The sequence below is a fragment of the Barbatula barbatula genome (genome assembly GCF_947034865.1).
Source record: "Barbatula barbatula genome assembly, chromosome: 1".
NCBI lineage: Eukaryota > Metazoa > Chordata > Actinopteri > Cypriniformes > Nemacheilidae > Barbatula > Barbatula barbatula.
In genome coordinates this window covers 5760109-5785455 of record NC_136766.1, presented here as the reverse complement: position 1 = coordinate 5785455, position 25347 = coordinate 5760109, and the positions used below count along the sequence as shown (strand labels likewise).

The 25347-nt window shown below is 39.8% G+C and overlaps 1 protein-coding gene across 2 annotated transcripts; it reads right to left on the bottom strand.

Annotated features, from left to right (window-relative positions):
* Positions 1–296: 296 nt before the first annotated feature.
* usp10 (ubiquitin specific peptidase 10) lies at positions 297–25256 on the bottom strand. 2 transcript variants are annotated; one of them, XM_079464698.1, is made up of 15 exons: positions 24951–25205; positions 15948–16016; positions 15459–15504; positions 15083–15142; positions 12014–13213; positions 10131–10222; positions 9908–10017; positions 9310–9368; positions 7497–7600; positions 6782–6881; positions 6470–6650; positions 5025–5190; positions 4407–4551; positions 3793–3858; positions 297–2301 (listed from the first exon to the last, which is right to left on the bottom strand). In XM_079464698.1, the coding sequence occupies exons 1-15, from the start codon at positions 24969–24971 to the stop codon at positions 2114–2116; spliced, it is 2607 nt and encodes an 868-aa protein (XP_079320824.1). In that variant the 5' UTR covers positions 24972–25205; the 3' UTR covers positions 297–2113. The 2 variants fall into 2 exon arrangements, with proteins under 2 accessions (XP_079320824.1, XP_079320825.1); XM_079464699.1 differs by lacking the exon at positions 15083–15142 and having other exon boundaries at positions 24951–25256.
* Positions 25257–25347: the final 91 nt, after the last annotated feature.

Genomic DNA, 25347 nt, shown 5'->3' with positions numbered 1-25347 from the left:
ATCAGCTCGCAGCTGACAAAAATGGAATAAAGTTGAGATGACTCGTGAAGTCAAGTTGATTTTAAGTCAGCAAATATTATTTTAAAGTGTAGAAGGCATTGACAGAAAACTCTCAAATGTATAAATGGATTTATACGTAAAATGTGTTCGAGTAGCGCACTATTCTCAATAAAACATCAATAGGATTTATTTAAAATATACTCCATGCAAAATGCTGTGTATAGTTTCTGTGTGGGTCCGGTCATGAGCAAGAAGAGCAATCTGCTGCATTAGTTACAAAATACATATAAATACTCTTCAGGTCAAACGTTACTTTATTGTGTGGAAATCCGAATTTAAATCACAAAAAAAGAACAAAAGGCTAAAAGAAATAAATATGGTCAAACGTAGCACTTCTATAACTTTATTCATTATTGTGCTTTAACCTTGGGTCACTTTACTTTCAAAATATAAATTCAGATAGAACAAAAAATTTGGGGAATGAGAAATGAAAAAAAAAATCAACTCCAAAAACCAAAATACAATCAGGTATAATATTGACGATGAGGATGATGCTTCTGAAACAGACACATACATGATTGGTTGTTTGTGCGCATCCGTGGTAGCATTTCAGGCTCTCCTAAGCAGAGGTGAGGTCACCTCACGGTAACGCAGTTTTAACTGGAGTACAAGACAATTTCTGCCACTCATTCTGAGATGTCATCCTCGGAGCTGCACACAGAGCCTCAACACGTACACAACAGGCTGACTGCTCGGAGCAGGCTAACACGCAGAATGAGATGCAGATCGCATCGTGCACATGTGTCAAGACAGCTCCTTGGCAGGAGTGGCTTGGTTCTTGCTCCTTTACCGACATCAAAAAGCAGACGGCTGGTGAATATTATTCCTTTGATACAGAAGCGATCTAAAAGAGTGCGTGATAGATGGCCAGAGGAGACACGAAGTAAACAGGGGTTAATGTTCATGGTGAAATTTTATACGACATTGATATCCTCACCAGCATAAAAGTGGATGCGCGTGTTTGTGTCAGAGAGTCCAATAAAAGCCTACAGAACAAGCGAAACCCCCCGTCCGGGAGCCGAACGAGTTGACTGCCGCCACGATTCGGATCCGTTTGCCTTTCCGTTAATACTTTTAAAACTTAAATATCTGCAAGGAACGTGCAGACGCACATCCGCGTTTGTATTAACCAGTTTAATTCGTTTGCGTGCACAAAGCTTTTAATCGTTTATATTCTAAAGCGCGTTAAAATTGTAAGTCATTCTAATCCTACACCAAAAAAAAAAAAAAAAATCACACAGAGGTTCTCTCAAACAAAGACATTTTTTGTTGTTTTTCCCATTTTGCTTTCGCCACTTTAGCACACCGCAGTGCCTTCTCTCTCCCCCGAGGTCTTACTTCCATGACCTCAAGGGATCTGTTGGGATTGCGATACACGGGGGAGAGAAGAGGAGGTAGAGGTGATAGAGTAGAGTGTCTTGCGTGAGGAGAAACATTGAGATTTCTGTAGCTTGCTGGTGTGCTGGGCCTCTTATGCTGTAGTCAAGAATTCAACGTGCTCCACTTAACTGTCGCAAATTAGGCCGACGACTCCCCTCGCTAAAAGGCAAAACACTTCATTTTTCTATGCCATTAAAAGAAAGTAGATCAAACAGAAACAAAGAATGAAGTTCTCCAGCAGTCCTTCAGTTTTCGACCTCAACTGGTTCGAGTTCTTTACATGAGGCTGTGGACATTAGCAGTGATTCAGGTGCGTCTAAACTGGTTCTCTCCAATGCTATCTTGCGCCCCCCCGACCTCTCGCCACCCGTGCGGGCCCGCGCGTGCAAGGAAAACAAGTCTTTAGATACGTCTCTTGTGTTTACATCTTCTTCCCCAAACAAACTAACAAAAAGAATAAACAAAGAAGTCTGCAAAGCTGGCTCTCTGGAATAGCAGGATCGAGGGAGGAAGGACAGTCGTGAAGTTGGGCAGTGTTCTTGTGGAGACACTTGGGTATGTGTGTAATTGTATGTGTGTGATTGTATGTGTGTGTGTGTGTGTGTGTCTGTATGTAAACGTGTGTTTGAATGTACGTGTGTGTGTGCGCGCTTGTGTCGTGGGGGTGTGGTTTCTACAGCAGGTCCACGCGGCGGTAGTACAGCAGGTAGGCGGTGCGCTCTGCAGTCTGCTTCACCACCTGGTGCTGATTGATGATCTTCACCGCCTGGTCATCAATGCGCAGCCAGCCGTTCAGACCGATGTGGAAGACATCTGTAGTGTAGTGGCCACCCGTAGCACTGTTCCCATGGTGATAGACGACTGAAGGAAGACACCAGAAGGAACGTTTAAAGAACAACATATACAATTTCAATACAGATTCATGATCATACTTCACAACTCTTAACAGCAATTTCTTGTCTGGACTAGTTACGTCAAAACTTAATTTTTTTCCTGTTTTTGAGTCTTTTGTTATGAATTTGTGTTACGTAAAGGGAAGCTGCTATTGCACTGATGCCAGACTCAATCATTTCGTATCCTTTGGCTTTTTTACACACATCTTTCCTGTGGCTCAGTGGTAAGAGCATGGCGCTAGCAAAGCCAAGGTCACGGGTTTGTTCCCAGGGGACTGCACATAGTCAGAAACAAATGTAAAGTACAATTCAATGCAAGTCGCTTTGGATGAAGAGTCTGTTTTTTCTTTTACATTTGCGCATTTGGCAGAGACTCTGTGCCCTCCATCTGCAAAGCATTTCATTGACTGTATTATGCACAGTAATGTACTTAACTACTACGGTAGTCAATGATGTCCCTGAAATGTCAGTTGCTTACATTTTTCCTACACATGCACAGTACTGGAAGCTAAACAGTTTTTATTATATACAATTGGGCATTTTAACTTCAGTCAGCACTTGGCATTGACTTCAGCTCACCATCAGGGATGATGAAATATCTCGTGGGCCATATCACAGGCGATTAAATAAAAGAAATGGAGACCTTCACAGCAGCACTTCTATTTTCCTCTAATACCAGATGGTTCAACACGAGAGACTGCTCGGAAAAGCGACTTTTGGGAAATTCACTGGTGTAGCAACTGTTGCTAGGGCCTGGTGGATGGGCTACTTTTTGATGAGCAGGGAGCCGTTTTCCCCCAGAAAGAAAAACAAACAAATGAAAGGCAGTCCTGATGTGGGACAGAGGTGAATAGCAGGCGATCTCCCGTAAAGGAAGACCATGTGTGTTTGAACAGGTCAGTGAGCCGTGGGCGTGTTGGGGGGTGAAGACAAGCCCCAAGGAGTAAGCAGAAAGAAGGTTCTGGAATAATGAAGGAGAAGCTCCTGATGACAGCTTGTTGGAAGTCATCATAAAAGTATGTACAGATAAACCTATCGTATAAGTTCATATAAACAGGATTAGTACTGAACTGTGGAAAAGGTCCAAATAACAAATCGCTTGGCCGGAAGGTGTTGCGCCATACTTTGTAGCCCTTGGCGGCTCCTCAGAATCATCAACACATGTAGCCACCACAGCCTTACCATCTTTCCCGTATTTCATTAGTAAAACTATGACTCAGTCAGTGACGCTGCTTATCTTTGAGCCAAGAAAAATCAGATATTTTAATCCAAGAGTATCGTGTTTATAAAACACCTCTAAGCTCCACAGCATGTTTGCTTTCAATGAATACACAAATACAAAGCTTTGGATTACAAGCATCTGCCAAATGCATACATGGAAGTTAGCCAACAAACATTGATAGAAACACCTTTTGTGATCAGGTGGATCCTTGTATTTTTGTAAAAGAAAATAACATACCTGCAAAGAGCCTGTAGGTTCTTTGGCCTTTGAAAGTTTTGCCCCGCACCCCCGGTGACAAGAGGTCTGCAGAGAAACAACACATTATAATGAACCATTTACCAGACTCACGTGGATTTGGTAATTTTGAGAAAAGAGTTCCAGCATTAAGCAAACTAAATCCAGATTTCTAGTTTCTAACCAAAGTATTTACACATCCTACTTTCATCAGCAGGAAACCATTCATAATGGAAAAGGCTTTGTGTTATTCCCTGCTTACTGCTACTGTTTATTTTGCACAGGAACCTATTTTAGCCAGGAGAATTTAGTCTCTTTATGGAGTTGATTTTAGAGCGATCGCAGGTTCTTGCTCACGAAACGATTTCTCATCTCATTTCACGAGTAATGACTCGAATAATCCATTAAAACAAAGAGGTTTCAGAGGGAGAACAAGGTGAGAGATCACAAGTTCTCAAACAGCCCGGGTCTGCAGTGCATATGTGCTTGTTTGAGGCTGATAGAGATGTCGGCACGGACTCCAAAAGATTTGATGTACGAGGTGCTTTCTGAAGAAAACCATGAGTCTTTTGAAAGCAACATGATAGGAGCAGAACACTCAGTAAGAATAGCAATACCTTTACTGATCTCCAAATCAACAGGGTAATCGATATTCTTGATCAGTTTCTGACATCCACCGGTCTTCTCAAAAACAAATCTCTTGAGGTGAAGAACCAGCACTGGAGGAAGCTCTTCAAGAGTCACTCTCCGGCTGATCTCGATCTGAAAACAGAAGACCAACAGACAACAAAGTTAACCTCTACACCAATTCAAAATTATAACGGATCAACTGAACAGTGGGAAAAGTTCACCAAAAATACAACATTCTGCCTTTATTTACTCCCCTGCGAGTGGTTGCAAATCTGTATAAATGTCTTTGTTTTGATGAACACAGAGGAAAAACATTTGGAAGAATGCTTGTAACCAAACAGTTCTTGGCCAACATTGACTACCATAGTTGGGAAAAATTACAATGGTAGTCAAAATCGCCCCAGAACTGTTTGCTTTCCTATATTCTTCAGAATATCCTCTTTTGTCTTCAACATTACAAAGACATTAATAAAGCAACATTTCCTACTAGTGAAATCGTTTCACAAAGAAATTTGTTGAGTAAATAAAGACAATATTGACAACTTTTTTTGGGTGAACTGTTCATTAAGTGTGGGCAGTTAATGCGCCACGTTAAAGATTCAAACCTCCTGTTTGCTCTTAGTGGTGTAGCCCTGAACGGACTCTCGCGCCACCAGTATCTCCAGGGCTTCCTGGACTGTGCGGATCTTCTCTGGTTGGATGTCCAGCTGCAGCGTGAAGAAGGGCTGAAGGGTTGCCGACTCTTTTGAGCTTTGCTGGTATACCACAGATCTAAACATGAAAATAAAACACAAGAAACTGCTTTAAAAGGCAAACCTTTTTTATGAGATAATCAAGTTATATCAAATTGCTGATTTTCACTGTAAACCGGGGTAATGAAAGATTACATTTTTATCGTAAATTTGTGTTCTTTCTCATTAACAATTTATTTTAATAAACTATAAAAAAGTGTCTAAAGAGCAAATTAAGACCCAGTTTCATAGACAAGGCTTCGCTTAAAGACTTTCCCTAAGTTAAATGAGCATATTTAATTTGCTTTTATTAAAATACCTTATATAAAACAGGTTTGCATCTTCAGATAAAACAATGGCACTGATATATATCAGGGTAATTTATTTTCAGTTAAGACGGCTCACTCACTCCTCACTTTCATTTTAATGTGGGACTAGCCTTAAACCTGGTCTGTGAAACCAAGCAAAAAAAGTTGAAACTAAACCATAACTGTCCCAAACTGTAAATGCAAAAGAAGTGCTTTTCTATTCATATTTACCTTCATGTGAATTCGCCTCTTAAGCATTCTGTGCCCAAAACTCGGTTAAAAAGTGTGCCAAACCGTAGCCTAGAAAAGGCTTCATTTACGTTTGGACGCCCCCACATGCTCGGGCGTCTGCTTTTCAGCAGCTACCTAATTTAGCTGGGTGGGTGATGACGGTGGTGGTGAGGAGCCACAGGGCTTGTTATTGTGCAGTGGAGAGTTTAAGTGAGACAGTGGGATTGTTTGTAATGGCTGTGGCCACACAGCTTGGAGGAGCATCAGGACAACATGACGGGTTGGAGATGGCACCACGCTCACCAAGTCCTTGTGTCGAACTGTGCAGTGTGAGCCAATAAACAGAAGGCCAAACCCAATTTTCTTTTCCACAAGTATATTTTTCTTGCAAACGTGCTGAATATCTGTTCATCTCGGTGGTTTTACGTGCCAAAGAGGTCAGGCGTCCTCTCTATGACGGGTGTGACGCTACAGTAGTGGCTTTTAAAATTGTGTCTACTACGACATTTGGATTATTATTAAATGCTTTTTAAACTTTTGTGTCACACAACCCACATCAGTCAACCCACTCGACTAGCCTTTAAAAAAACTGAGGTGCACAGACACCATCATGCGATTTCCAAATGGATAACATACATTTGAAAATGAACATATTACACAAAGCTATTAATAAAGCTAAATATATAATATTTTATCAAAGAAAAATATCAATTTAAATCAGCACAACAGCATCTGGATGGACCTGACGACAAAATCCTGACGTAGGTCCATCAAGCCTACCTGATGAGGCCGCCGAATATGTCAGTAATGGGAGTGCGGATGAAGTCTGCCTGGCGGGTGATGGAGGTTTTGTTTTTGGGTCCCACCTGCTCCCACTCATCCTCGCTGCCATCTTCCTGCTTCTCAGCAGGGTCTTCCTCCACACCAGGCTGAGACTCGGGCCCGTTTGGCGTGGGAGCTTCTGCTCAGATACACAGAGATTTTAAACCAAATTCTGAGCAACCTCGGTTATTTCAAATCTGCCTGAAATTGGGGGAATCTAAAGAGATGAATTTATGTTGAAACAAGTGCAGAAATCATAAAGAAACATACTCTCTTCCTGTGGAGAAATGAGCTTCTTCAGTGCCACCATTTCCTCATGCAGTCCGTTCAGAATAAAACCCAGGTACTCCTCTGCGTCCTCTTGGTGACCCTGAGAAACAAAACGAGTTATCATATACTAACACTGCCAATTGCAAGCATTTAACTGAACGGTCACATCAGACGTTAGGTTCATCAACAGTGTCTGAATCCAAATACCTTCATAGAGCTAATATCTACAATTATAATATCTTAAAGAATGTTAATCCTAGTGAGTGATCCTAAACAGACCCGATAAAGGCATCTTGGTAGATAGGATATTACACAAATATTAAATTTAACATTTTTCAGGTGTCTGGAAGACCACCATGAATCCAGACTCGCCTCATTAGGAGCTCAAGAACGCTCTAACTGAAGGCTTTATCTATCTGCTTTGATCTCCTCCATCGCAGGATTCTGACTCAGTGAGACGTTCAGTACTCAACATTAGTAAAAGTTCAGACAGATACAAACAGAGACAGAACAGGAAGTTCATGTCTACAAGGTGCGCCAAGCATCAGGCGGTCTACCGTCGTAACTTCACTGCGACAGCCAAACATACGACTTTCTACTTTTTTCCCACGAAAACCTGAATTGGTGTTTACTCAGGTGCTACATGCTGCAACAAATTTAGACTTGAGATACACTTTATAATTACTTTATATAGCTCAACCTTCATCGCGCTTACCTTCTCCGAAAGGCTTGTTTTGATGAGGGTGAGGAGTTTGTAGATATACGTGGGTTCAAACGGAGCGCCTGATCTAATGTCTTTTATGATCTTGTCTCCAACAGCTGACAAAAAGAAGCACAGAAGAATACATTTAGTTCTGTGGAATATTGCATTTTGATTGGTCAATACCCTATCCCAGGACCACAAAACCAGTCATAAGGGTACATTTTCTAAAACTGATGTTTACATCAATGGAAAGCTAATTCAGTATGGTTTGTTCGGATAGGAGAACATTTGGCTGACATACTTTTTGAAAATCTGGAGGTGCAAAACATTTTTAATAATGGGAAGTCACCTTAAACGTTGTCCATCAGCAGGCCGTTTCTAAGAAACTATGTTTTGAGCCATTATACAGGGCTCGACATTAATGCTTGACCACTTGTCCGGGACAAGAGAATGTTTTGTATGGGCAAGTGAAAGAGAATGTTACCGGACAAGTAACTTGAAAATAAAAACCTGGTCGAGGATTTTTCTGCATCTGTACTGTATGAGGAAATGAACACATGAACTTCACCCCAAAGTTCCTCTGAGTGTTAATTTTACAAGCGGTTTACTGTTTGAGTGAAGCTATCAGGAAACAGTCAAAAACTCAAGCGTCTTTGTGAAGACACGTCAAAATAAAAGTCCTTAATTTAATAAAAGTTCAATTGAACAATCAAGATAAATACTGTAGTGTACTAATATTATTTGCTATTGAAAATTGTAGTGCCCTTGTAGTGAATTGATAAACACTGTATACTACAGTAAATTTTAGTAAACTGCAGTGAAATTACTAGGTTGTTAAAATTATACTACAGTACATTACTGGTATATTTGTCCACAAATTATTGTAAGAAAAGGAAATAATTTAAACTAATTTAGGTAGTCTAAAAATGTTGATGTAATTTATCCATCTCTATCTAACAATGTATTTTGTCAGTTACCGGCTTATTCATGATGAACTGCACTTGACGACGTGTGCAATGAACTTGACAATGACGAAAACAGACGATTTATTCTTCTCCTCCTACGGTTTGGCCTGTGCTACCAAACTGTAAACCGCTCTAGCAACAAAAAATGTTCACTTATAGCCTTAACACAAATAATAAAAATAATAATTACTACTTGCCATTGTTTTATAGCAGTCACGGGAGTAGGCCTATAACCTAATTGAGGCGGCCAAAGCGGACACTAGTTAAAATGCTTGGAAGCAAACTTGACCAATCGAAATCAGAAATAATTATATTGATTATAATTCAAAGGATATATTTTTTTTTATTTCACATTTATAAAGTCAATGCCAGTGTGTAATTTTTGGGGTGATCTATTGATAGAAATGCAATAAAATATACATAGCTATGTCTTTAGAGGTGTATAAAAAGCTTACACAATGAAGCATAATTTTTTCTATCTACATATACCGCCGGTCCCCCTGCATGTAATTCGCCAATTTCTGTCAGCCGTCGCAGCGTTTCGAAAGGGAGTGGAGGAGTGAGTGGTTGGTTGGCAATTCGCAACCTTGCGTGTGTAAACACGTCACATTTTGGTATCGGGTACAGTACACTTGAAACCTCCACCGAGGTGGTACTAAGACAAAAGGTCTCAGGTACTAGGTACTGTACCCAGTGGAAAAACCCCCAAAAGTGAGCTGTACTTGCACCATATTATGTTTTGATATATTTAGGGTAGGAAATTTACTTCATGGAACATGATCTTAACACAATACCCTGATTTTGGCATACAAGAAAAATGGATCGTTGGTCTGGGCTCACAAGGTTACTGGAGACTTTACCTTGCTGTTTGGTCTTGGAGGGAACAGGCATATTGCTGAACTCATTTACAAGTCGAATACTACAAGAAAGGGGATCAGATGAGAACATTAGGGCACATCTTGCATTACATGCAATAAACAATACACCACAATAGACAAGTTCACTTGTTCACTTTCAACATACATTTTCATGAAAATGTACTCAACCCTGTTGTCATCCGATATGTTTATGTATTCTTTTATTTATTCTATTATGTAGAATAATCCTGGAACGATTTCATTAAAAACCTTTGATGATGATGATGATGATAACAGGGGTTAGTAAATTATCATGAAAATGTATGTTGAAAGTGAACAATTCCTTTAAATCCATTTTGACAGCATGCATTTCCTTGACCTACAAACGTGACGCATTCTTACATTTCTGTAATCGTTTTGCCGTTCCAACAAATGTTATCACTTTATTTACTCGGCAAAGCAATTACTTATGTGTTAGGTGTTCTTTACTGACCAAGTGTGGTGAACAATAACCCAAAGCACATGTATGAAAACTGAACTCTTCCAGAGCAGGAACACACACAGATGATACAATTTTGATCAACAGAAATGTAAAACTTACAAGTTATCCATCATGGGTGTGGATGTACAGGGTCTCTGCACCTCACTGAAAAGTGGAATAGACTTCATCAGATGATACATGGGTGGACACGCAATGAGGGCCTGCAGGGTCTGAAGCTCAGAGTTAAAGGACAAAAATAATAATAGACAAGAGGGGCTTGATCAAATCAGTAACGTTAAGCCAATTCAAAGTCTGGAAGAAATGAGGCCAGGAAAAAGGATACAGCATTGATATAGCACCAGTTTCCCTTGTTTATCAGTCCTCGTGGTTGCAAAGACACTGGCTTGTGTATCAACTTCACATTCTCGATTATTTCTGATGGAAGGGGAGAAAATACATCACGCTTGGGAAATAAATAAAATGATGTTTGAAACAAGTGAATACGTGTGGTCCATGAGTTGCGTTGTTGAAGCGTTTTGGCACAAAACAAGGAGTTTCTGTGCCACGCCTAGGAAAGGAGACTGAATGATGTCACATCTCCCATGGTAATGCGGATTCAATATGATAACATGTTTTTGCTACTATATCTAAGGTCAGGGAGAAGACTGAAAACATTCACAATGCTAAAAGGTTAAGTGCAAAATGCATACTTGCTCCCTGTAGAAAACGCCTCAGACTAAAACAAGGGCAGCCAATGGTCATGACAAGTCTCACCAGTCTGTCCAACTCTCTTACATCATTGGAGAGTAATAAATGATTAAGAAATGCTGATGGAAAGACACACTTCCTGACAATCACCGTTTTATGAACCTGTATACACGTAATAAGAAACAGATTCACAAGATTACAAATCTTCTTCCCCTTAGCAGTCTTGAAGAGAACCACACATGAAATGCACACATAAGTTCCATCAAGCAAGCAACGCTCTTCCTGTTATACAATTAAAGACACATTAACTCAGAAAGGACTCATTTGAGATCAATATGATGCATTCAATCGCAATGTATGGAAAGTCTGTGCAAGACCTCGGGGATGTGCATTTATGACAAGAGATTTGGAAATAACTGTCGTCGCCAATTACATAAAAAAATAATCTTGCACAATATCGTTCATACTTTAGGGAAAGAAGGGAGAAACCTAGAGCTAGATTTATTGTGGCGGGAGTGAGTCTTGTTTCCATGGTCGTTGTACACCGGCTATCACAACTGTAAAAACACTAATAAACAAGCATTCTCAGACTCTTCTGGCACAAAAACACTTGTGATGTATTGTAAGTAACGCCAATATTAATGTATAGATCCTCATGGAAAGGTATGCTCATTATCATGTGATTTCACTGTAAGCAAAAAACAAAATGGAGCGACAGGATGGGGAATGTGTGGCCGTTAAAAGGATTGCGAGTCCCAAAACACTGGTTTTAAGCGTTCTGCAATCTGCAAACACAGTAGGGCTTTTGAGCAATGCCCGAAAATCACCACAATGTGGTGGTACTGCTGCCATCTTGTGGACAGAAATGCAAACAACAGATTTAAAGCCCACTTTAAAGTTCACCCAAAAACTCACATTCTTTGTTCGGATGAACACCGAGAGAGGTATTTGGAAGAATGCTTATAACCAAACAGATCTCGACCCCCATTGACTCGCATAGTAGGAAACATTACTCCAAAAGGCGACATTTTGAAGAATGTTGGACAGCAAACAGTTCTGGGGCACTTTTGACTACCATTGTAATTTTTCCTACTATGGTAGTCAATGGGGGTCAAGATCTGTTTGGTTACAAGCATTCGTCCAAATATCTTTCTCTGTGTTCATCAGAACAAACACATTTCTACAGATTTGGAACAACTCGAGGGGGAGTAAATTATGACAGTGTGTGTATTTAGGTGTGAACTGTCCTTTTAGTAAAATTTTGAATTATATTTCTACGATTCAGACTAGTACCAATTTTATTTTATTTGCACCCTTTGCCATAAAATATATGTTTCTAGGATGTAGGATGTTGAGTGACACCTCTGTTTGAAATGGTCAATAGTGTTGCATATACACACAGCATGTGATTTTAAATGGAAATCAATATGATGCAAAAAGGCATCTGTTTAACACCCTTAATCGTGGAAACGCCCAGGTAAGTGGAAAAACGTATAAAACAAGAGGTATGCCAACTACCTGCCAATTTTGGGGCCATAGGATCTTCAGACACAGGAACCGGACCCTCATGCACCTCCGTGGTCTTCTCGGGCAACTCAGAGGGAGCGGGAGACACCATGACCACAGCGGGCACGCTCTTTACCTCGACGTAAGCCTGAGGGCCTCCAGGAAGAGGCTTGGCATTGTGGAAGAGGCTGGCCCAGGATTTTGGAGGGTTGGCCACGGGTGCTGCGGGGGGAGCGGGCAAGACTAAAGGCTGGACCTCAGAGTCTACGGGGAAAGGAGTGACAGAGGAAGCCGACTGCACATCGCCTGTTTCAGACGAGTCTTGGAGTCTGTCTGCAGTTTCAGCAGGCAGGGTGGTCTCCGGCAGTCCGTTAGCTTCCCCCGAGCCCTCGGCCTCCCTCTCATCAGTAGTAGCAGAAATTGTGTTGACAGTGGGTGTGGCCACAGCAGCAGAAGGGGGAATGGGAGATGGTGGAGAGGGGCTGTGCCCTCCATTACCCAACAGTTCAGGACTCTCTAAAGCAGGGGGTTCTGCGTGTTGCTCTGCAGTCCTGGCAAAATGCGTCACCCCGCTGCTCTGAGAGGACGAAGATGAAGTAGACAAGGAAGCTGCACCGTTTCTGTCTAACAAAGCGGCAGTGCTGTCCGTCAAGTCCAATGTAGAATTCTCAGGGCTATCACAAGTCCTCTGATGGCTAAGGGGGGCAGTTTGGGGCATTGATGTGGTGGATGTTACAGAAGCAGGGGGAAGGAGCTCAGCCTCAGCTAGCACCTCCCCAACCATGTCGTCCGGAGTGATCGAAGTGTGTCCATTTACCAGACCCGAACCCCCAACTCCATCTGTGACCACACCGGTGCTGTTGCTGCCGGAACCCTCTAAATAGTTGTAGTATCCTGGTGGCCGTTTTTTCTTTTTCTTCCGTTGTCCTAAGCCGCCTGAAACCCCGTCCATGTCTGAACAGCCCTGGTGGCCGCCCAGATCTGAGATCTCGGAGTTGCCGCAGCAAAGGGAGTTAAAGTCTGCATCATCTGGGATGTTAGTGACCAGCGTGGCTGTGGGAAGGGTCTTCTGAGATGGTTGGCAGCCTAAGATGAACTCAGGAGCCTGAGGATTTAGGGTGCTGGATACGTTGAACTGTGAATCTTTCAAAGCCACTGGCTCCGCACTCATTACCTCGTCCACGCCAAACTCGATATGCTGGTAATCCTCTCCTGCAGACCAAAACACCACAGTTAGTTTGCCAAAAATAGTGGGATTGCGTTCCTATAGAGTTAATACCAATTAAACAAACAGGTCCTCTTAAAGCGACAGTACACAAAAACATTTTTAGTCATTTTTCAGTTTTGTTTCACTTTTGTTTACAAGCCAAAAGGTCTTAACTAAATATGCTATACAAAAATCACGTTTTAACTCTTTCCCCGCCATTGACGAGTTTTCACGTCATTTAAAGATAAGCTGTTCCCTACCAAAGACGAGTTAATACTGCAATGAGTGTTTGTACAGCAGGTTTATCGCTTCTTAAACATCGTGCTGAATCTAATCTGGGCGAGTCTTTGGTTAAAAAATGCAAATGATATTTGCTTTTTAATAAAAAATTATGCATATTTGATGAAACCTACCCCATTAAAGAGGCTATAAAAAGCATGAAGATTTCGGTTTCTTTTGTTTAAAAGCAGAGTCCCTGTTCTTTCATTTCATATATTGTTGACCAATATATTCATTACAGAAAATGCACTGTGAACCATCAAATTTAACTGATCACGTCGGCGCTGGCTGGCAACTTTTTTTATAAAGGCTGGCTGGGAAAGAGTTAAACATGCATTGGACACATTGGGCCTCATTCATGAAACATTCGTAAATATTTGAGTAAATTCCGAGTTTTCTGAAAGTAAAACAGACCTTCCCGAAAACTTTTCACCGGATACACAAATACTTCGAAAACGTCAGATTTCATAATACAATGAGTGTATTCGTAAACAGGACCTGCAAGCGCGCTCATTCACATTCAGCAGAATCCCACCTATGAATTACAGATCTCAGAATGCTGGAATCCTCTGGTTTCATTCTCATATTGCATAAATGCACAAGAGACTCATAGGCTATATGCTTACCAATAAATTTATAAATTTATTTATAAACTGTTTACTAGTAACCTAGTATCTTATTTTGAAGAATATTACTTAATATTTTACACGGCTGTGTAAAAAAGGATCGACCCCAAGTTAAAGGTCAAGAACTCGTGAAATTTCATTATGATAAACGTTTCAACGTTACATGATGTTTTACGCAGGATTTACACATGGTATGGAGCAGGTGTACATTTATTTCGTACAAACTATCATTGTGAAAATACAAAGATTTTAATTAATGAATCTGAAAATATACGCTAGAATGACTTTACGAACGATTGACACAAAAGCTTGTTCTGCTCGAATTCATGAATGAGACCCATAGATTCTGACTGGACACACCCTGTCAGCATTTGTGGTATTGAGCTATGTCGACTTTAAGCAGTGAAGGACAGTTTAAAGTGAATGAAAACAGCGTTAGTGAATGCAAGTCACAATTGTTCCAAATAAGACATTCATCAGTCTCAAAAAGTGTCCAGAAATCAGCAAAAATCTAAGCAATCAGAAGTCATCATGGGAACACAAGCTCCCAAGCATTGGTTAAATGAAGAGATAAGGCAACCTCCTCGGTTAATATTATTTTAGAGGATTTATTTAAGGAAAGCATGGAGGACAAACTCAGGTTCTGGACCACAAAGAGACGGTTTGTTTAGACGTCCCGAAAGACAGATCACAGTGGAGTAAAATCACGAAACCAGGAAGAGTTTTGTAAGAGAAGTTTCACAGAAAAAAGCCTCCTGTCAACTCCGTCAAGCACTGCAGGTAGATGCATATATGCGCCAGAGAGAAACCTGGCACCTAAACATGCAAAGCGCCACAGATTAAACGGGCAGGCAGGAATGAGAAGTAAGGGTTTAAGGTTTAGAAAGTTGTCAGTGTTCAAGATCTGTGTGTTTAGTTCTGCAACGAAAACAGAAGAATAAGGCGCAGTGTAGTGGACCGGACACTCACCGCAAACCTGCCGTCTGAATGATTCCGTTATGCAAGGCATAGCAGGAGTGTAGTAACCTCCTAAATAATTGATACAGATGTGGGTGAAGGTCACAAGTACCCGAGAGGACAATATGATACTGTCTCGGGGCACATTATTAAGACTACGGAGATGGGTATGTAGTCTAAGGAAGTCTACAATCAACGCACTGAAAAATGAGGGCCATTCGTTTACATTAAGCATTGTGATATAAATAGGACTTTTTGGAGTTTTCTGTTCCAGGTGTGATATGAAAGAATACATATGTATATTTATACAAAACCACAGTTTGACAGCTATTTTTTATCTGTATTACTGATTTGGTGTTATTAGCATGCAGTGTGGCTTTGATCTTACCTGTGGGATGACTGACGCAGGAGACTTTATCATTGAAGGGGGGAAGCTGATAAGAAATGCGCATGAGATCACTCAATCACATGAAGGCAATAAAAATACAGATGAAGGAGCAGAACCTTTATTCCACAATTTATTAATACAAATGTGTTATCTATACTAGACACGTACTTTGGAGTTGAAGGGCAGAGTTAAACAAACGGACAGAAAACAAGGTATCCTTCATATGTAGCACTGCTTACTTAATAACATGCTAAATAACTAAGCCTTGAAAACATCACAAAAAAACTAAAACACATCAGCTTAATTTTGTTTGTGCAAAACATAACTCGCTTTTTTTTTATGATGAAACATGTCATGGACATGTTTGACAGGTTTTGTAAGATTCATCCAGTAGCCCATGGCATGACTGTTAATACATCTACAAAGACATATAATTAAAATATTCAAATTTCAGACAGTGTGAAATGTAATAGTTGTGACGTTTTTTACCTCAACATAGCAGCGGGGAGTCACAAAGAACTGATTGAACTCATCTGGGCTGAACTCCCCAAAGATGTACTGTGGAGAGAAAAAACAAATGAGGGAGAGAAATACATATCATTAGACTCGGTTTACCGAAGCATTAGACGGACTGTGCCATGCCATGAGACATAGAACTGGGATAACCTGTTTGGCATTTGATTGAGCCCCCTCTGTATAAAACACAATGCAAGCTCTGTACACAAGTAAAATGGATATGGCAGCCATCACTCCCACATGATTGCAACATCAGGTTGGGTAAAAGTAAGAAGTTGGAAACTGATGAGTCATGCTGAATGGCAATATGGCATTACAGGGCAACGCATGCCCAGAGACAAACCCATCATGCATTCACTTTCGCCAATGTGTAACACACTGCCGGAGGGCAGTTACAGAGTGTACCGTGAAGGTTTTTATATTAAGCATAACACTGCCACAATTACTTAACAGTCACTTGATACATTTACATGTGATTTGAAAGTCTTAATGAAATCTATGGATGTTCAAGTGGAACAATGATTAAATATCCTTTCCCATGCTTAAAACATTAAGCTGTATGCCTCTGCTGAAAAATTTGGTGAAATGTCAGCATTCTTTGGAAATTAAATCTCTAATAGTTACAATGCTAGTTATGTTGGCTTGAGAGAGCCAACATACTGATATGCTACATAAATTTATTATTCTTCTTCTTATTGAAATTTTCTGACTGCTGCTACTCCTCCTAGAGCTTTTAAGCTACAGCCACTAAACTTCCCACGCATCTTCAGTCTGGTCTCACTCGAGTTGCTATATCTTTTCTAAGGGATTGGACTTACGGTTTTCCTAAAAATGCCGATCAAACTCTCAAAAAAGTCCCATTGACTTACATTGACGGAATGTTCAGGGGAGATGTTTATGTTCCAAATGTCAACTGACAACTTTCAAACATGAACATTCACTCACTCTCTATAAATCTCTGCATTCATCTCAACCTACCTATCTTACTACTATTTATCTTTTTATCTTTCTTTTTATCTCTTTATCTATTTATCTTTTTATTAACCTCTTTTCCTCTCTAGCTCTTTTCTTTAAAAATACAATAATGATTTTGTCTCTTTGGAAAAAAAATGAATAGTCGCTTTGGATAAACGTGTCTGCTGAATGCACTAATCTCTATCTATTTATCCATCCATCCATCTTTCTTTCTTTTCATTTATTCTTTCTTTCTTTACAATTCTTATATTTCAAACATAAACATTCACTCACTCTCTATAAATCTCTGCATTCATCTCTACCTACCTATCTTACTACTATTTATCTTTTTATCTTTCTTTTTATCTCTTTATCTATTTATCTTTTTATTAACCTCTTTTCCTCTCTAGCTCTTTTCTTTAAAAATACAATAATGATTTTGTCTCTTTGGAAAAAAAATGAATAGTCGCTTTGGATAAACGTGTCTGCTGAATGCACTAATCTCTATCTATTTATCCATCCATCCATCTTTCTTTCTTTTCATTTATTCTTTCTTTCTTTACAATTCTTATATTTCAAACATAAACATTCACTCACTCTCTATAAATCTCTGCATTCATCTCTACCTACCTATCTTATTGTCTATTTATCTTTTTATTAACCTCTTTTCATTTCTAGCTCTTTTCTTAAAATATAGTTTTCTTTAAAATTATTAACTTTAATTATTAAATTTATTTAAAATTAGTCCTACCTATTTACCTACCTATCTACTTATCTTTTTATCTATATTACTAACCTCTTTTTCCTTTCTATCTCTTTTCTTAAAATATTTCTTTCTTTACAATTATTAACTTTATTAAATTTCTTTAAAAATAAACCTACCTATCTACTTATTTTTATCTATTTATCTTTTTATCTATAACACTAACCTCTTTTTGCTTTCTATCTCACAATTCAAACTTTTTCACTAGACTTTCTCAAGCCAACATAAAGTTTGTTCACAAACTTTAACCTCATCTAGTTTCCATTTGGCCTACTTTATGTTGCAAGGATGGGCGATATCTCGCGATTGCGATACACCGTTGAAAATTCTCCTCACGATAAATATTTTTCTCCTTGAATATTTTTATGCTTCATCTGCATACACACGGAGTAGCAGAGCGACTGAGCCGTTCATTAGCAGTAAGGCGGAAGTATGGTCTGTCACTTTATGATGCGCATAGTTACATTTATGCATAGCAAAATATTGTATATATACAATTTGCATACTTACAAATGGGGGGGGGGGAGTTCACCCAAAAAAAAAAAAATTGTCAATCATTTACTCACCCTCTTGTCGTTTCCAACCTGTATGACTTTTTCCTGGAATGAATTGAAGGTGAGTAAACGGAGAAAGAATTTTTGGGTGAACTTTCCCTTTAAAGTTTAAGTTGTGTCATACTAAGAGGGCTAAAAAGCATATCCATCAGGTGCAAGATAAAATCGTAATTACCACTAAATTAGCTTATATCGAGTTGGCTAGTGCGCTTATTAAATTCTGCAAAGGCTACAAGTGTGTTTCAGGTAGGGCTGCAACGACGCATCATATTATTTAAGTTTATCTGCTGTAATGGCAGTTTCTATTCCCGGGCGCTTGCAAGTTAATCAGCAGAACAAGAGAGAGTATAATACAGCAGCAAACAGCGATCGCGAGCCTCGGACGCAGTAGTGAATGGACAGGGGAGGGGGGGGGGTATCACAGCATGGACACGCAATCGCGAACAAACGGAGAGGGATAGGTAGATGTAGACTTCCATAATAAATTACTTTAACACTACGCATAAAGTGAAAATTAACCATCCGGTCAATTTATAAATTAAATTGGTTTCCACTTCAATCAAAAATTATATAGCAAACCAGCTTAGTGTGACCGTTTAAAAGAAAAAAGGATGACTTTGTATAGGTTTTGTAGCAAGGGCGCCGCCATCTTGCAGTACCGCTGACGGAGACGTCACAGTGTTGGTTGCTTTCCCTAAATTCATCAGGCACAATGGGAGAGACGCTGTTAAATACAGGACAGTGGAGGACATATAGGGAAAGATAACAGTTGAGACCGTGAAACATGGAAACCGTAAAGACACAGGATTTTCAGGGGAAATCTTTACAGTAAGAAAACTGGAAATTCATAATTTAAAAGGGGCGTTGTCTTTTACAGAGGTTTACTAACCTAGACATATTTGAATTATATATTGACGCTATTGTACTAGTGTAAGTGAACCTTTGCAGATTGTGACCTAGTTAGTCATTCTTTGTGATTTACTGTTTTTTACAGTATAAACCAATATTGCATAAGAAACTCTGACCTCCGCTGATGCTGTCATCTGTCAATCTCCATTCTGAATGCGTGTGTGTGTGTGGTGACTGTTACTTAGTCGGTGAGTGGATAGTTTTTTTGCAATTAACAGAAAAAGCAGTAGGTTTACTTTTAAGTACATTATGAGACTTACTTGGAGGAAAAAAATACAGAGCTTAATACATGCTCATTTCATAAACGTTTAAAATGTCTTTTACCTTTAATACAGTACTTAAAGCGGCAGTCCGGAAGAATGGCTTTGTCACCATCTCAGTTTGTAATTGCAACTGCAAGTGATGGGCAGAGGTTATTTCTTTACAGTTATCACGTGCGTCACATAAAATACAGATGTGGGGAGGTAATTTCTAAATCACAAGGTCTCCAGATAATACTAATCCCGCGCAAAGAGGGCTTAAATTACATTTATCATAATAAACAAAGAGAGAAAGAACAACCGATGAAACAGTGTACCCGCCTGTAACACTATCAGTGCGCTACGGTTTTTGTGTTATCTATTGAAATATACCGGTAGGGTGGGGGACCGAAACCTAAATGAACGGTATGTACCGGACCGATTCAGAACGCAAATTTCGGTGTCTCATTTTGGTGCCACTTAAATGCCTGAACTGATAAACGTTTCTCCTCTGGAGCCATGATTCATGACACGGACGAAAAGAAGCATTAGATTCATCAACACGCATGATCACTGGTTATATTTAAATACTGTTTTCATGGGCTATCAGAATGATTCGAAAATAAATTATTGAATGAGAAAACTGATGTGAACGCAGGAAAGGGTGAATACTACACTTGCTCTGACTGCAGTGCAGCAGGTGGTCCAACGTTACCTTTAGCTTAGCTAGCTACATTAAACACGCTTAGGTTAAACACGCTCAAGTTCAAATGTCTATCGCTCTAAAGTGTGGCTATATTTCACACGAAAGGATTCCAAAACAGCTTGAGTCATCCACCATCATATTGTGGCTTTTTTTAAGTATCGGTTCAGGCACCGTTTCGGCACCGAAAAAACCCAAACGATACCCAACCCTACTTAAAGGTTACGTTCTGAATAAATAAATACATGTTTGCCAATATTAATTAATTTTTCACAAGAGTCAAATCACATTCCCCTTTTCATTGTAAACTCTCATCAGTTCGTATTTCTTGGCTTTCAACTGACATCTGGGGATTCATCAGTTGTGGTGTTTAAAAGTAAAAGTACAAAATTAGTCGACGACAAAAATAATCGTTAGTTGCAGCACTGGTTTCATGCGTAGCTTTTCCATGAAGCATGACTCTGTGATCAGAAAGAAATGCTTAAAGTGTGTGTCACTTTCAGCAACCTAACCGAACATGACGTGTGATGTGAGCATTCAGCGCCGAGTAATGATCCATGTCCAGTCCATGGTCTGCTAAAAGTGTCTAGAATAGACAACTACTGTTCTTTTATCCGTAGTTCATTTGCAAAACCAGATAATGTTGTTTTTGTTCATGATTTTATTGTGTTAGTATTTTTACTGCGTTACTTATCTGTTTTTTTATGAGTTATTACTTAAAACAATCCAACTGTTTGAATTATATTATTCTGTTTTCGCAAATGAACTTCACATTTACTTCAAGGTGATCTGTTCAGTCACAGCTGTAGTCTAAACATGAATGAAGATTGAAATTTAATTGAATTAGGTGTGTTAATGCAACACTCACATGGGTACAGTATGTTGTAAAAAGAAATCTGGCATTGCATTGTGGCTTGCAGACGGTCAAAATTATACTTTAGCAGAGCTATGGTGTAGATAGATCGGCTGTGCAAAACATTACGAACCAGTTAACCATCAAATGGATTATTGATAATCATTCATATTACTTTAGTATTATTATACCGAATGCAAGTAATTTTTACAAATTATGTGGTTAACCAGTTTTGAAACATTTTAATATGGTGATGTGAGCCAAGCATAAAACACGATCCGGGCATCGAAAAACAGAAACTGTAAACTTAAAATATTTCAACTAGATTGCGATCTGAGTGAACAAAGATTTAGTAACACATACAAATGATTTTTTAGTTTATGTATATTATAAAATCATCACAGATAAGGTGAAGGAGCGCTAAAGACATGACAACTAAGGTCTTCTTTATTTAAAGCGGTATCTGTAACATTTATCTGTAGCATTTTTCTGTAGCGGTAACTTAACCTTGTGGTGACGCAGTTTTATTCTTATGAAAAGTAAATACATGCGTGCACATCCCTGATAAATGCTTCGTTTATTTTATTTATAAAGCACCTTTACACAACTGACCATTGACCAATGTTCTGTACAATATATAAACAATCACATACCATAGCAACAATCACAACCATAAAAACAACACCAAAACCACAAACAAGATAAAATAACTGCCAAATATACCCATGAAATCAATTGCAGATGAAAACATACACCCAAGGCAAAACAAACCCAATAAAACTAAAGCATGCAACATTGTGTGATATAAGAGGCACCAAACTGCAAACTAATTGTCTTCAAACAGGTTTTTCTTGGTCAAGCCAAAATTTCTAGGTTGGGCTGTTCCAAAATGCTCGGAGCAATGTTTTGATACGGTCCCATTTACTTGTCATGAAAGCAAAAAGCTCAACCTCTTATGCCATGATATTTTTTACAAAAAACCTTGTAACCTCTTAGATGTTGCAACTCGCTGTAGGGCTAAACTCTTGACTGTCCTTCAATTCGTTAATACAGGTCATACGGTCCTTTAATGGTCAGACTGTCCTGTAGATAACCTGCTTCCTCTCCAGGCTATAATTATCTTAATCCCGCAAGCACCAACGGTGTAACTCAAAGACTCTTGCACTTACTACTCACACCAACGTGTTACTTCGCAAAGCCCAAAGCATGCTTTGCTTTTGACATCCAGGCGTTCGCAAGTAATTTAATGACCATGCAAATCTTTAGGGCAGCCTGAAGGTAATAGAGGTGAAAACTCAAACGATTCTTTCTACACATGCGTGTAATCCTCCCTACACGTTCGACACTAGCAGCATGAAAAGGGAGACCATGAAAAAAAGAAACTGCAGTTCAAGCACATGTAACTGTTTGCAAACCATCGACCTACATTGCTGAAACCGCACCACAAACAGCGACCAGTAATCCAATGGCCTCTGAATGGCTAGTACAATCACAACAGAAAGAATGTTTCTTTGCCCCTTTATCGACAGGCGGCACGCATTTACCACACTAAGCTCTCCCTCGCTGCTGATTTGGAATGGGGATTATCACAAATTAACCATTTGCTTTACTTGCAACATGTACTGCGGATAAAACATGCATGTTTTAGTGAAAAAGATTATAGAGGAACTGCCTAACTGGTGCGTATGAAGCAACCGGTGACATACAAAAAGGAAAATGTCATTGTCACCCATTCTATTGAAGTAATAAACCACTTTTAGGTTAAATAAAAACAAATGAACCTAACCTATGTAGTGACCTCCTCACCATAAATTGCACTTCTACTCTCAGCCGAAGGCATTTAGTTACGTGCGCTCTCAGTATCAAGACTCAAGACACCTTTTAGCAAATGTACAATATCTGAGAAAGTCAATTTGTAAAGCAACAGGTAAATCAAAGCAGACCCATCAATGAAACAAAATACGCAAACTCACAAAACAAATTCAAGGCTCATAGTTTTTAATTCTGTGCCAAGAGAACCATTCTAAAGAGTTGCCATCGCCCCCCAACCTCCATGCCAAAGCACAGGCTACCGAGTCTAAAAGAGATGTCATCATACTTGGAGAGTGCCCATCAGCTGCCCGAGACCCCTCCATTTATCTATATTAGGATACAAATGAGGGATATCCTCAGTCATCATAACCTGACACACCCGGAATTGCAATACTTTGAAGGGGATAAATAGTACTGAATGATGAAGCTGTTCAGTCTCATGTAAAATAACTTCTCATTGTCATCGGTACGAGCAGTATATGTGGCATAATAAAAGCACGGCCTGATGGAGCGAGCTACAGTAATTCATGTTCACGATTTTGTGAACTGAAGCGCTTTTCTGGTTCAGTTAAAGGCTTCGGTGATGGCCATAACTGTGTATAAAGAATAACCATAACATATGAATAATAGTAACCATTCATTACGATTATACACCGCTCTGTTTACAAAAAACTGTTGCGTAAGACTTAAAAATGCAAAGTTGAAGAAAACTAAGCATGTTCTTAAAGTTGCATGACAAACCCCAAAGTATTTTGACATGAAGCCTAAACAAAACTAAAAATGATGACAACGGTGAAGCATTGTAACTATGTGTAATTTAACACAACAGTCTGAATAGTCAAAACATCTCATAATAGCCAGAAATATATTTCTAGTTTTGCCAAACAGCAGATTTGTACCACACGGCATTATAAAATAAAGTGAAAGTTTCATGTAGTTTTAATGAAAGACCGGTTTTAATAGTTTCTGTAAATGCATTAATATTGATGTTAATATGACTACATTTAGGTACGTTGTTTTGTGTTTAATGTCTTTGATTCGGCTTAAAGTATCTGTCAGATGAATAAATATGTATATATCGTTCATAGTACACACCTACTGTAAAGACTTTTCATAATCCATGCCCACTGTATAATATTTTCCTAATATTGTATTCTGTATTTATTCACTGTATATCCTGCACTTCTGGTTAGACCTAAACTACATTTCGTTACACTGTACTTGTATGTGTAGTGATAAAAATGGAATTTAATCTAATCTAAAAATATATAATAGCATTTTATAATATTCTAACTTAATTTTGGGATCGTATGTATACTGCATGTCCACTGCGAATGAAGTGCCTGACACTGACATTGTCATCGAGTATGTGGCTAACAGTGTGAGCTACAGTGATGTAGCATCTTCACGAGAAGAGTTCACATGCTAGCACGTTTAAAGTTATGGCTAACTTCTTGCCTAAAAGAACAGTCCTGAAAACACGCGTGGGGAACGAAGTGTCATTTTTAAACGAACTAGCCGTTTATGCTGAAAAACTCCAACGAACGAGTTTGAATGAGGCTCGCGACGGGAAGCGATACCGCCCCCAAATCAACAGGCCTATTTCACTACATTAACCAAACGTCACGATCCCATTCAACTTATTAACCTGCGGACACTTCACATACGAACCTCTAACTCCGTAACCAACGTTACATTCGGTCGCGCGATCCTGACGCGTAAAATCCGTTATAAATGTCATCAAAAGCGTCGCGTGTTCTCTCTGAGGTAAACATTAGCCTGCTAATAACCGTTATTATGAGCACGCACGCGCGCGTGGCCAGGCCGCTGCAGCAGCGCGAGCGGGTGGGTCGCATACAAACTCACGGCGGATAAATGCACACTCGCCCCACAGCTCCACGCGCGGCCTGGTGACAGCTAAACGTGACGGTTGCGGTGTGCACGCAAGGCCTGCTCGAGCTAGCTGCGTGAAAGTGAGAGGCTCGAATAGCCGCGTGAGTGAGGCTGTGGGCCTGCAAGCATGCTGCTGGTGATTCAATGAGCTTCACAATGACATATCACGCGTGCCTTACAGTCCCACGGAAAGCATCGCGTGGGGCGAAGAGACGCTCCGAAATATGTCAGCATCATAACGCACAGGGTCTGTATTTGACACGAGCATGTGCAAAAGATCAAAAAGCGTCCCCTACCTGATTACTCCGCGAAGCCATGCTCCCGTTGAGACTTCTCCACGATTACAAGATGAATGTTTTCACGGGGGGAAGGGGGTTGAGGTGAGTTTGTGGTACTTGGTTTTACCAGTAAACACCTACTGTGACATGTTTACCATGTTGCGATGGTTCGTCACACAGCGGTATTACTCGAGTTCAGCGCCACTACTCCTGCACATCACGCTGTTTCACCCACCGTCGCCGCCATCTTTATCTCGCGCCTGTGTGTGTGCTGCATGCGAGTGGCTCGAGAGCGCGCGGTGACGTCTGGCCAGGAGGGTGGGCGCGCGAAAATGACGCGCACATTCAAATACACGACACACAATGTGTGAAAAATATATAATCAACCTAATTCTTTCTCTATGTAAATTTTCTA

What these genes read in the sequence shown, in the direction of transcription:
- usp10 (XM_079464698.1), bottom strand. Translation starts at nt 24,971, where the DNA reads ATGGCTTCGCGGAGTAATCAG. An exon ending in ATTCAGACGGCAGGTTTGCG is followed by an intron (nt 13,214 to 15,082) that starts GTGAGTGTCCGG and finishes TTTGGTCTGCAG; the next exon opens with GAGAGGATTACCAGCATATC. An exon ending in ATATTCGGCGGCCTCATCAG is followed by an intron (nt 5,191 to 6,469) that starts GTAGGCTTGATG and finishes TTTCATGTTTAG; the next exon opens with ATCTGTGGTATACCAGCAAA.